Source organism: Dipodomys spectabilis, unplaced genomic scaffold (assembly GCF_019054845.1).
Source record: "Dipodomys spectabilis isolate Male_0828 unplaced genomic scaffold, ASM1905484v1 ptg000366l, whole genome shotgun sequence".
NCBI classification, from domain to species: domain Eukaryota; kingdom Metazoa; phylum Chordata; class Mammalia; order Rodentia; family Heteromyidae; genus Dipodomys; species Dipodomys spectabilis.
This window is the reverse complement of record NW_024871043.1, coordinates 481,109-494,728: the sequence shown is the minus strand read 5'-3', so window position 1 is coordinate 494,728 and position 13,620 is coordinate 481,109. Positions and strand designations below refer to the sequence as shown.

Genomic DNA, 13,620 nt, shown 5'->3' with positions numbered 1-13,620 from the left:
GCTCGGGCGCTGTGCGTGATCTTCCACACCTGCATCTGACGTCGGCCCTAGACTCTGTCTTCTTGCCTGTCAAATGGGAGCACAAGATGGAAATCATCTTTTAGGAGGGTGCCATGACTCTCAAGCCCCAGGAAATTGTGAACCCCCGTTGCTTATTTTCTTACAGCTATGGAATGCTCATCTGTGATGCTTGTCAGCCCCAGGCCACTTCCTGTGAGTCATGATCAGGATTACAATCGTACACCCAGTTAGACTATGTGCAAAGGGAAGTTCTAGCCATGGTAAAGAGACAACTAGGCTTGCTTACAATATCCTCTAGGTTCATCAATGTTGTTACACATGGCAACAGGGCAGCATTTCTTTCTCTGTTAAGGCTGAGTAGTACTCTGCTGTGTGTGTGTGTGTGTGTGTGTGTGTGTGTGTGTGTGTGTGCCACATTGTTGTTGTTCATCTATCTGCTGATGGACAGTCAGGTTGCTTCCATGTGAGGAGATGTTAAAGGCTCGCTGAAGAACAGGCAAGGGCAAGCCAAGAAGCCAGAACCACAAAAGGACCCAGCGTAGATGAACCCATGACTGGTGGACAGTCCCCATCCACCCTGAGAAAACAATGCAATCTCCTCTTCTGGATTCTGAGGTGGAAGTCACCCACTGGCCTGTCCCTAATGGTCCCCAAGGGAAGGATCTTGTCCCTCAGAGTGGCCTGTATCTACATTCACTGTCATTCCTGGACCCCAGGGGGGCTGAGGGGAGACCCACTCACACTCCCAAGGAAACCCAGGACTTGTTAGGAAGGGTAATGAGAGCCTGGGAAGCCTCTAAATGCAAATTAACTACTGCCTAGATGTAGCCAAATGCTTAAATAATCGCAGCAGGCTGCCCTCAGAGATGAAGTGTTTTCTTTCTTTCTCTATTTGCCATCCATGCTGGCCTCCCCCCACCTCATCCCGTGGGAAGTAGGGAAGTCGGGGGTGTTCCTCCGTCTCCTCTCTTCTTCCTCTTCTCCCTCCTTCCTTCCTCTCTCTCTCCCCTCCTCATTTTCCTCTTCTTCTCCCCACTTCCTTCTGCCTCCCCCCTTCTCTGTACTCCTCCCCACCCCAGCTCTTTTCTCTGTCTCCTCTGCCCTCTCCACTGTCAGGTAAGGTTTCTCAGAGTCAAATGAGCCTTGAAGGACACTTAAGTCTCTTGTCCTGTCTGAACCAGGCAAAGTTTTCCCGGAGCACCCACATCTGGGTCCATTCCAGCCTCCCTCATCTTACCACATGCACACACATGCATATATCCACACTCGTGCAAGCAAACACTCGTGTACATACTTGCCACGCCGGCACGGATACACACATCCATGCATACACACCTGTGCACAATCTGCCTCTTCCTCACCTCCTTTACTCCATTGCAGTCACCGGCCCTCCAGGAAGCACCCCGAATTCTCCCATCAAGAAGGGTACGATTGGAGCGGTGTTCCCTTTCCCTCTCTGAGGCCGCCCCACCACCCTGATTGGCCAAGGACAGACTTCAAAACGTTTAACCCAAAGTATGACAATGGACGGGCTGTAGCAAGCAACTGTTACAAGGACTTTGGGAATTGATCCCCAGCAGCTCACACAGAGCTCCTCCACAGCAAGCTGCGCATGGAGCAGAGAGCAAACACAGAGAGAACCACCACAGCTATCATTCTTACCAGGACACAAACAAGGGCCTGCAGACAAAAGAAACTGGTATAAAAAAGAAAAAGGAAATGGAAAAGCTAGAGCAGAGCAGGTTCAAGGTCATTGGCAAACTGAATCCAGAACATCAGGAGAGGGGAAAAAAATCAGGTGTGTTTTGACAGCCTAATAGCAGGGAAGGAGCCCATCTTTGCAATGACTCTAAAGGTTGAATTTCAAAAAGAATTGCAATGCCACAAGGAGATGTTGGATTCAATTGCTTGTAATAATGGTACTTGACCAAGATGCGTTATGCAACATCCTTTTCCTATAACTTAGTGTGAGAATTTTCATGCATGTGTAAGAGCAGAATGGAGTTTAGACAAACAACATATCTATTTATTTTTAATATAGTTATCTATCTATCTATCTAGTTATTTATTGCTGGTCCTTATGCTTGAACTCAGGGCCTGGTCACTGTCCTTGAGCTCTTTTTGCTCAAGGTTAGCACTCTACCATTTGCGCCACAGTTCCATTTCTACTTCTGGATTTTTGTTTTGTTTGTTAGTGTTATTATTGTTGGTTTGTTATTGTTGTTGTTGTTGTTTTGGTAATTTACTGGGGATAAGAGTCTCATAGATTTTCCTTCCCTGGGCTGGCTTTGAGCTGTGATCCTCAGATGTCAACCTCCTGAGTAGCTAGGATTACAGGCGTGAGCCACGGTACCCAGCTTACGAATTCATTTGGGCCCTGGACTCTACCTCTAACATGTTCTAGCTTAATTGCATGCTAGGTTCTCTCTCCATCAATCCATCCAGGTTTTGCACTTTCTGATGCATCTCAAAGTGAATGACATGTATCTATCTGGACATGTCATCCCAGAACTCCAGCATGAACTAGACATCAGTATGCTTACAGTTCATACAGAAGGTATTTTTGACATCAATAAATAAAACACAGGGGTTGGGTAGAGAGATTGAGGAAGGGGTTATGGGCAGGGCACAGAAAACTTCTGGACAGCAAAGCTCTCTGATGATGATGGGGTAGTATCATTACACATTATCCCAGAGCCAAAGTACCTACTGGGTCCAGTGTGAGCGGAGGCTAGACCATAGCCTTACAAAGACAAGGCTGGCTCAGTGTAGGCCCATTGGCTGTAACAAATTGCTGTGCTACAAATGAGTGATCATGTTGGAAGCTTCTGTGCCTTAAGAGACCGAGTCTAGTGGGATTGTATAGGCTGTCCTTGGGATTGTGGAATGTCAATTGCTCCCTCTCCCTCTTCCTCCCTCTCCCTCTCTCTCTCTCTCTCTCTCTCTCTCTCTCTGCTAATGATGTTAGTGGTTTTTGTTCTGCTCCATGCCCTTGCCATGATGTGCTTGCCCTCACCAGAGGCCCAAAACGATGGACCTACCCAATCTTGGAATGGACCTTCCAGAACCATGAGCTAAAACAGAACCTTTTCTCTCTGTAAGCTAGCACTACCTCCTGTGTTTTGTTACCATACCATGAGGCATCGCGCTGGGGACCTTCATAGTATGTTGGTCACAGGGGAGGGTACATGATTGTGGAGGACATGCCCAGTTTTGCTGTGAATTTAAAGCCACTCTAAAAATTAAAGTATTTTTTTAAGAGGATTGATTCATTGACTGGCTGATTTGGGGTAGTTCTGGGACTAAAACTAAGAGCCTCAGTTTTACTAGGCAGGTACTCTACCACTTGAGCCATACTTCTATTTTTTTTTATTGCACTTTTGAGCTAGAGTCTTCATTTTTTTTCTCCCATGAACCCTGACTACTATTCTCCTATTTTCAAATCCCACTGTAACTAAAATGGCAAGCACATACCACCATGCTGGGTTTTGTTGCTGTTGAGATGAGATCTTCCAAACTTTTTGTTAGCCTTGAACTGTAATCCTCTGGATCTCAGTTTCCCAAGTAGTTAAAATTACAGGCACGAGCCATCACTTCAAGCTTGCTTGCATTATTTATTTATTAATGTACTTATTTCAATGAAAGAGACAAGCCAGATCTCACAGAGCAGTGGTAAATTGGTATCACACAGGGTGAATGTGGCTTGTAGACTTGTGTTGGTTTTCCCTGCCCAGCATCAATCCCACCCCTCCCATAATGGAATTCCCTCCTTCTCCCACAACCATGTGTTCTTTTCTGTTGGTTTCCTCACTGGACATGTGAATTACACCTAGCCAATCAGTGAGATGGGTTTTTTGGGGGGGTGGGGTGGAGGACTGGATACAGAAATCCAACTCAAAGTGAGTTTGGCTAGGTGTGCACATGACTTGGAGTGTAGAAACCTTTTCCCAGGACTTGTTCCAGAATTTTCCTTCTGTCCAGACCCTTTATGGGGCAAATCCACGCACATGGGTATCCATCTTTCTACCGTGTTGCAAGAATCCTCTAAGAAGGCCAAGGATCTAAGTAAAGCAGAGCTGGGTGATGTCTGGCAACAGGTATGTTTTGTGCCTGCATCTGCCGTGCAAAAGACAGGAAATTTTCTACACTTTTCCTTTTTAAAAAAATTAAGCAGGGTGCAGGTGGCTCACACCTGTCATCCTAGCTACTCAGGAGGCTGAGATCCAAGGATCATGGTTCAAAGCCAACCTGGGCAGGAAAGTCTGTGAGACTTCTTATCTCCAATAAACTATTCAGAAAAAGCCAGAAGTGCCAGGCACTGGTGGCTCACACCTGTAATCCTAGCTACTCAGGAGACTGAGATCTGAGGATAAAAGTTCAAAACCAGCCTGGGCAGGAAAGTCCATGAGACTCTTATCTCCAATGAACCACTCAGGAAACCAGAAGTGGCGCTGTGGCTCAAGTGGTAGAGTACTAGCCTTGAGCTGAAGAGCTGAGGGACAGTGCCCAGGCCCAGAGTTCAAGTCCTACGACTGACAAAAAAAAAAAGGCCAGAAATGGTACTGTGGCTCAAGTGGCAGAACGCTGACCTTCAGCAAAAGAATCTCAGGGACAGTACCTAGGCCCAGGATTCAAGCTCCAGGACCAGCACAAATGAGCAAATTAAACTAGTTGGTGTTTTTCCTCTTGGGATCTTATCCACAATTCACAGTTCAAGGGGCGTCTCTGAAAAGAGTTACGCTCCCTCATATATGCTCCCTCCCCAACCCTGATTTCACAGCTCAGGGTAGCTACCAATCCAATCTATAGGCTTTTGAACAAACATCTTATCCACACCTGTTTTGTTTTCATTTGGGGATGGTCCCATCCAGAATCGCTACCAGAAAGAATTTTTAATGGTCTTGTCACAAAGAAATTATTCCAGATTAAGGCGATGCATACGCTAATTATCCTGGTTCTGATCCTGACGCGTTGTCAACAGAAACATGCAGAGAATCGGCTCTCTCTGCCCCCAAAGCACGCACAATTATTATGTCACTCAAATTTAAAAAAACAAAAACAATGAGAGAGGTCACAATAAAATTTTAATATCTAATGGGGCCTGAACTATCCGACAGGGCTTCACTATGCACATGGTACTCTGTCATAAGATGACACTCTGTCCCTGGGAGGTCCAGATGTCTGTTTGTCCACTACACATCTATCCGGAGACAGCAGATCTGTTCTAGGCAGAATACCAAGCCTCTGGGAGCTGGAGAGAGGTGGGACCTGGCCGGGGGCCCTCTCCCAACCCCTCCCTAGCAGAACTGACCTAGCCCCTCACAGGATGTGACAGGCGGAGGGGGGGGGTGTCCCCTCTCCCTCTCCCCACCCCCCCACAAGGTTTGGGGCATGTCCTGGGGAAGAGGGTTTTGGGGGAGCCACCAGGATGGCCCTAGGCTTCCAGCAGACACCCAGCAGACACCCCCCGCTGGCTGCTAGACATGCCTTCAGCATCTTGGGACTCTGAGCCAGGCGCCCCTCCCTGTCCCATTCGTGGCACCCCCGGAGAAGTGTTGCCCGTGCAGTTGAGGAGAAGGGGGCGCTGTGCACCCGGACCTTCCCCATCCCCACCCCTCCTTGCCCCTCCCCCCTCCCCCCGGCTCTGCCCATCTAGCCTCACTGCCTTGGGGGGGGGGGCAGGGTGTGCTCGCGGTGGGCGGGGGGTGGCCGGGGGCGGGGGCGCGAGGGCGTCGCGGGCGTGGAGAAGTGTGTGCGCGGGCCCCGGCACCGCCGGGCATTGTGCGCCTTTGTGTGCGCGCGCGAGGCTGCCGCATCCCCATCCGAGGCTGAAGAGCCGCGCGCGCGTGCGGCGGCGGCCTGCGGACCCTCCAGGCGCACCCCGGAATCCACGCGCGCGCGCATGCACACGCATGCACACACGCACGCGCGCGCACACACTCGCAGAGACAGATGCACGCGCCCTGCCTCGCTGACGACCCCCTTGCCCCCCAACCCCCACCCCGCGTCCCCGCCGGACCCCTCCCTCCCGCCCCGGGTGTCCAATGTTCCATCCAGAAGCTGGATTCGAGGCGTGAGAGCTCCAGGAGGAGAGTGGAGCAAAAGGGCAAACTGAGGCCGGCGGGGAGCGGTGCCAGCCCCACCTCACCACGCCCCTTCCCGCGGGGTGGCACAAGAGGGGGGGTCACGTGGGCGTCGGCGCCCCAGTCTTCCTCCGAGGGGGTTCCCGGGGCCAATTCCATCTTCTTCCTTGGAAGTGGAGCCGAGCAAGGCCGCTGGGACCCCCCTCCTTCCCGGCACCGTCCGCCGGCTCCGCGCCCCCCTCCACACGCACCTCGCCTCCCCCCCGCCCCCCCGCATCCAGGCTGCAGCTGATTGGCTGAGAGGTGCAGCGTCCCGGCCCCCCGGCTCTGGGGCGGGAGGTGGGAGGTGCACACACCGGCTCCGGAGCCCGAGTCCCCGACTCCAGGCCGGCGGGTGCGGGGGTGCAGAGGGGACCAAAGCCAAGTCCTTTTTGGGGGGAGAGGTTGCGGCTCTCCCCGGCTGCCGTGCCACCGCCGCCGCCGCCACCTCCGAGCCCCCGGCCCGGAGAGGACCGAGGGGCGCGGGGACCGAGGGGCGCAGCGCCCATGGAGCACACGCACGCCCACCTCGCAGCCAACAGCTCGCCGTCCGGGTCCCCCGGCTCCTCCTGCGGCTTGGGCTTCGTGCCGGTCATCTACTACAGCCTCTTGCTGTGCCTCGGTTTACCAGGTGAGAAGCAGGTGGGAGGGAGGAGCGGGGATCCGAGCCTCGAGAGCGGGGAGACCCTGGGCAGAATCCCCGTGCGCCCCTCGCGCGCCCCGGGAGCCCCTCTTCTTTATAAAAAAAAAAAGTTTAAGTCTCAATGCAACTGTGGAGATTTCCAGATAAAGGGGAAGAGAAGTCGTGTATGTGCATGTACACGTGTGTGTGTGTGTGTGTGTGCACGTGTGTGTGTGCACCTGTGTGCGCACCTGTGTGTGCCTTCGCGCAAGCTTGCGTGGATTTCATTGGTCTGGAGGGGTCGCGCCCTGAGGGGGGGAGGCCCGGGGGAAGGCTGGGGGCGACTTGGCTGTGGGTTCTGGGGTGACTTTTCCTCTTGCCCCATGCAGTGTCTGGGGACGCCTCTGCCCCCCTGGCCCATCCCCGCCGGAGTGGAGATGAAGCTGGGGTGTCTAACGATGGGCGCTGCCAGGCACCCCCACTGCCCACCCTGAGCTAGTCGGGGAGGGCAAGGGTGCGGAAGGACACCGGGCTGCCACCTCGGGGGTCACCGTCTCCTCCCCCCACTTCACCCCTGGGGTCTCGCTCCTGCATTCTCCTGCACCTCGCAGCCCTGGCAGGTGTCTGGCTGGCCTCACCTCTTAATGTCCTCTCCCAACTGTGGCCGAGACTTGGGCTGAATTCCTGAAGAGAGCTGAGCTGCTGGGGGAAGGATGGAGCAGGGGAGGGGGGAGAGGGGAGACAAGTCCTCCCCTCACACTTTAGACTGCCATGCCCCTTTCTTCCACAGCTTCTTTAGCAGAAAGATTCCTGGAGATGACTTGGGGGTGGGGGGAGAGACAGAGACAGAGATTTAATGTAGCCTTCCCCTGCCCATCTCTAGTCTGAGAACCCATCCATCCTGAGATCAGGGCGAGTTGAGAGTTATCTTTCCCACTGTCTTGCTGAGATTCACTCCCCAAAGCATCGAGCAGGGCAGCAGCAAGGCCCCGCCAGGAGTTGTTTAAGTCAGACCCCCTTCCAAATTTGACGGATACAAGACAAATTTCTTAGTCTAAGAACCTCGCCCCTAACACACACACACACACACACACACACACACACACCTGCCCCTGCCAGGGCTGAGGCTTTCATTCCTAAATGATGCCTTGCCTGCCTTGCAGGGCCCTGGCCTCCCGTGTGACCCTGTGGGGATAGGACCGTAGCACAGTCCTGGAATTCCCAAGAGCTGGGACTTGATTTCCATCCGGGGACACAACCTCCCCTCCTCTGGCTCTTTAGGGAGATGAGTTTTTTTGAGTTTTTGAGAGGGTCAGGAATTGGTGATGTGTGCTAAACTGGAGAAGACCCCCTCCTCCTCCCCCCCCCACCCTCCCTCCGAGGGGCTCTGACAGCACTCATCCTCCACTCATCTCCACTTCCTACCTCCCTCACCTTCCTGGGCTCTTCTTCTGCAAAGCAACAGAGCCAGAAGACAGTCAGGAGGCTGACCTTCAAGAGTCCAAAGCAGGGACTGGAGGAGGAGGAGGAGGAGGAGGAGGAGGAGGAGGAGGAGGAGGAGGAGGAGGAGGAGGAGGAGAGGCACAGACCGTCAAGACCCTCAAGGCAGAGGTCAAGGTGCTTTGAGCCCTCACAGCCTAACTCACGCCAGCTAGGCACCTACTGTGCGCCAGGCACTGTGCTAGGCATAGGTTTATTCAGGGGCTTGCAGATTTACAAGAAGGAAGAGCTGGGGTTGGGATGTAGATGGTGTTGGTGTGTTCAGGCACTCAAAGTGGTCATCTGGACCACCTACTGCATGTCATGTGCTAAGGGATGTGGGGAGTTGCCTCAGGGATGGGCCCGGAGTTTGAGGTACTGCCCGGTGTGTGGGCTGGGATATGATAAGCAGCAGCAGGACTGAGCATCCTAAGGGAGTTGGCAGGTGGTTCTCTGAAAAGTCCCCAAGGTTGGTTCAAAGACAAAAATCCTGAAGTCCTTATTGCTCAAGCCATCAAGGGAGACAGAGACTGATCAAACAGATAGGAATTCAGGCTTTGTCAGGATCAAGCAGTGGGTCTTTCATGGCTCTGGCTCTCAGTTTCCACATCTGTAAAATGGGCACCCTGAGAGTAGAAAGGAGGGGCCCAGAGATGAGCAGTCTGCTGGGTGTGTTGCATTCTTCTTGGAAGTACACTGCCGTCATCTCTGCCCGGCTCCCTCCGCTGACAGGTGCGAAGTAAGGGACCAACCACAGGCCTTGATGATATTGTTGAAAACTGAGATTTTAATTGAGTCCTCTTCCTAGCAGTGAGCTCACCCTCGGTTTTCCAAACTCTCTGGTAGTGTTGGAGATGTGGGTGGAGAATGCAGGGTGGATACGAAGGGGTTGTTTGTGCCAAGGTATCTGTATTGGGGGGGAGGGAGGATGAATGTCTTACAGACTCTATGTGGGGACAAAAAGCTTGAGAAAAACCAAATTGTCCAATCTCCTGTTTCAAGAAATGGTCCCCATGCAGTAATATGACTGGCCTGGAGTGAAATCCAAGGAATTCTAGTATGAAATGTGGACAGAGCTCTGCACCTTAGGAATGGTCAAAAACCTCTTTCGTTCTAGTTTTCCCCATCAGTAAAATGGGTTAGCAGAGGTTGCTAATTAAACCACACAGGTAGAACCTATTAAATAAAATAATCTATGTTTAAAAATGGGGGGGGGGATTGGGAATGTGGCTCAGTGGTAGAGTGCTTGCCTAGCATTCACGAAGCCCCGGATTCAATTCCTTAGTTCCATATAAATAGAAAAAGCCGGAAGTGGCACTGTGGCTAGCCTTGAGCAAAAAAGAAGCTTAGGGACAATACTCAGGCCCTGAGTTCAAGCCCCAGGACTAGGAAAAAAAAGTCAAGCCCAGTATGGTGGTACATGTCTGTAGTCCCAGCTACTCAGGAGGCTGAGGGAAGAGAATTGCTTTAGCCTAGTAGTTTGAGATCAGCCTCAGCAACACAAGAAGACTTCAAAAAATATTCAGCCTTGGTACTTGGTCTAAAAAAAATCTACTCAGTTTCTGCACACCAGGCTTTTTCCCCCAACCTATTCGGTGTAACTTCATCTCAACTCTACCCCTGTAACCCATTTTCCAGATGAGAAAACTAGGATTCAGAGAGCTGCTCTATCATCCCACAGACATGTAGGAAACAAATCTGACTGCTTTGTTCATTTTCATCAAGAAGATGGAGGGGTTTTTTGGTTTTGTTTTTGTGCTGGTCCTGAGACTTGAACTCAGAGTCTGGGTGCTGTTTCTGATATTTTTTTGTTCAAGGTAGGACTTCCTTACTTGAGCTATATAGCTCCACTTCTGACTTTTGGGGGGAGTTTACTGGAACTAAAAGTCTCATGGACTTTTCTGCCCTGGCTGGTTTCAAACCATGATCCTCAGCTCTCAGCTTCCTGAGTAGCTAGTATTACAGGCGTGAGTTATCAGTGCCTGGCAAGACGTTATTTTAACTAGTCGTGTTCCCTTCATATCTGTGCTTAGTAGAGCCCAGTGATGCCAGGATCCTCCCAAATGCCATCTCTTTATTCTCTTTCCCCTTTTTAAGTAATCTTTTTTTTTTTCAATGCTGCAAATCAAATCCAGGGACTTGTACACATGCCAGGCAAGGGCTCTGTCAGTGACCTCTTGCTCTCTTTTTAAATTAATTAATTTATTGGTCAGGTACCAGGTCTTGGGCTCACTTGGCCTTTTTGCTCATGGCTGGCACTCTGCCATTGGAACCATACCTCCTGCCAGCTTTTTGCTGGTTAATTGGAGATGCAGTCTTACAGACTTTTCTTCCCTGGGCTGGCTTTGGACAGAGTTCCTCTAATCTCAGCCTCTCGAGTAGGGAGGATTACAGGCGGGAGCCATCGGTAACCGGCCCTCTTTCTTCTTTATATGCAAGATGCTTCTCCCATCTGAAGACACATCAAACAAGTCATCAGAGCTGGCTGAGCATAGAGCAGACAGTGTGCAAGGAAAGGCATTGCAGAAAAGATGAACTTGAACTTGAGCACCCAGGGAAAGAGAACAAACTGGACGATAGGTAAACCGACCTGATAAGGAGATAGGTAAACCGACCTGATAAGGAAGGGCACCTAATTAAACTGAGATTGGAGTGATCGTTGTTGTTGTTGCTGTTTAATTTTGCTGGTGAAAGGTGCCACCGATATTGAGGAAGACCAAATAAGGAAGGAGATGACAGTTTGAAACTGCACATCACCCCACTGACAAGACTTGTGTCCTCTGATGCCTTTGAGGGCTGTGAGGAGAGGAAGGGAGATAAATAGTTTATAGCCTGGCAGGTAATGTGTGTGCCTGGCACAGGCTAGATACAGTGGTTATTAACCAGACATTGAACACTGGCAGGAATGAGTTCTGCAATTACGACATTTTATTTTAACCCATGAACATCTTTGATGAGTGCAGTTGTAATAAGCAGGCCAAGACTACAAACTCAGGAGCTAGATGTGCGAGCATCTGAGTCCTGGCTTTGTTGCTCACAAATGGTATAACCATACCCACGTGAATTTAATCTCTCTGTGCCTCTGTTTCCCCAGCGGTAGAGACGGGGTAGGGTGATGATAACAGCCCATGCTTTCTGAAGACTGAGTTAAGTGGCTTACGCTGCCTGGCACACATAATAAGCTCTCTGTAAGTTGGTTTTCATCATTTAAAAATTAGGGAAAACATTCCAACTTGTGGCCTGGCACAATGGCTAACACTTATAATACCAGAAACTTAGGAGGAGGAAATCTGGGGGATCATAGTTTTTGAGGACAACCACAAGCCAAAAGTTAGCAAGATTCCATCTCAAGAGACAAGCCAAGCTTGGTAGTACCTATCTGTACTCGCAGCTAGGCAAGAGGCGTAGGTAGGAGGATGGCAGTCTGAAATTGGCCTGAACAAAAAGTACATGACTTGGGGCTGGGAAGGTGGCTCAGTGGCCCTGGGTTCGATTCCCCTGCACCACATAAGCAAAAAGAAAAAAGCCGGAAGTGGCGCTGTGGCTCAAGTGGTAGAGTGTTAGCCTTGAACTGAAGAGCTGAGGGACAGCGCCCAGGCCCAGAGTTCAGGCCCCACAACTGGACCCCCCCCAAAAAAAGTACATGACTTTATCTGAAAAATAACTTAGGGTGTGGCTCTAGGGTGCACTGCCTGCCTACCACTCGGTGGTATTGCTGTTCAAACCCTGATACCACTAACATAGAAATCCAACTTGTTACTGGGCGCTGGTGGCTCATGCCTATAATCATTGCTACTCAGGACTTTGAGATCTGAGGATTACGGTTCAAAGCCAGAGTCTGTGAGACTCTTATCTCCAATGACCCAGCAAAAAGCTGGAAGGGGGAGATGTGGCTCTGAATGCTAGCCCTGAAGGAGGAATAAAGCTAAAAGAAAGGGGGAAACCCTGAGCTCAAGCCCTAGTGTGGCACATACACAAGAAGGAAGGAAGGAAGGAAGGAAGGGAGGGAGGGAGGGAGGGAGAGAGGGAGGGAGGGAGGGAGGGAGGGAAGGAAGGAAGGAAGGAAGGAAGGAAGGAAGGAAGGAAGGAAGGAAGGAAGGAAGGAAGGAAGGAAGGAAGGGAAGGAAGGAAGGAAGGAAGAAGGGAGGGAGGGAGGAAGGAAGGGTTTTAATAAGACAAATTTCCAAGCTCCCATATAAAACCAGAACTTGCAGCAGACACACAAACCCGCTACCAACCAGGAGGCAGCAGTTTCCTGAGCTGAGGGAGAGGTGTTTGTTTTGTTTTGTTTTGGGTTTGGCATTAGACAATGGCAGTCACAGGGTTCAAATCTCTAAAGACAGGAAATGTATCCCACTGCCAAGTCTCCCTGCCATCAGTTTCCCAGGCTACCAGTTCTCAAAGCCATCACCACACAAGTCAAGACCAGGGCTCCTTGTGTCTTTGTTTCTTATATTGGAGCATTTTGTTGCATATCCAGGCAAACAAGAATTGAGAATATCAACTCCTTTGTCAAATTCTTCCCAGAATGAGTGCATTGTACATGCTGGTCTACATTTGCTTTTTTTCACTTAATGTAGGACTTATCCATATGTATATGTACATATAATAGAATATGAACAATTATATAATAGTATATATGTGTGTGTGCCCTCTCATTCTTGTATCCAGCTACATAGCATTCCACTGTGTATTTGCCTCAAACTTTATTTGGTGGCCACGGGTTTCCAAATGTACACTCTGATTCTTAACAATCCCTCCATGGTTCACGTGATTGACCTCAGTCACCTTCCAGCCCATCCCGAGGCCCACATGACCACAGCTGGACAAAGAAAACTGCAGTAGGTATCTTGGGCTACTAGGCTGGCCCTGGCAGTAACTCACTGGATGGCCTTGGATGTTTGTGGGGTTTAATTTCCAAATTATTCACTGCATATAGAAACAAAATCGGTGTTTCCATATTAATCGCGAGTCTATTCAATAGGGTCTTAAGCTTATTAGGCAGGTGCTGTACCACTACAGCCATATTCCCAACCCATTTCTTTTTATTTTAGCTAATTTTCTAATAGAATCTTAAATTTTAGCCCAAGACCAGCCTCAGACCATGTTTCTCCTCTCTGCACTTCCCATCTTCACTGGGATGATAGGTGTATACCACCATACCCTGCTGCTAATTTGTTGAGAGGTCTTGGCGAAGACTAGCCTTCACCCTCTATCTTCCCAATGGCTACAATTCTAAGCAACTGGAACACACAGGTGTGTGTCACCATGCCCAACCAGGATTAGTCACTCTTTTTGTTTCCCTTTTTGTACCAGACCTGGGGCTTGTACTCAGGGCCTGGGGCACTGACCTTTAGCTCGAGGCTGATGCTCTAC

At 50.5% G+C, this 13,620-nt stretch overlaps 1 protein-coding gene across 1 annotated transcript in view; it reads left to right on the top strand.

Annotated features, from left to right (window-relative positions):
• Positions 1–6,650: 6,650 nt before the first annotated feature.
• The window catches only part of Gpr139 (G protein-coupled receptor 139), a 35,356-nt gene continuing 28,386 nt past the window's right edge, over positions 6,651–13,620 (top strand). Inside the window, exon 1 of the mRNA XM_042666864.1 lies at positions 6,651–6,774. Within this exon, the coding sequence (XP_042522798.1) occupies positions 6,651–6,774 (124 nt within the window). The remainder of the gene's footprint in view (positions 6,775–13,620) is intronic.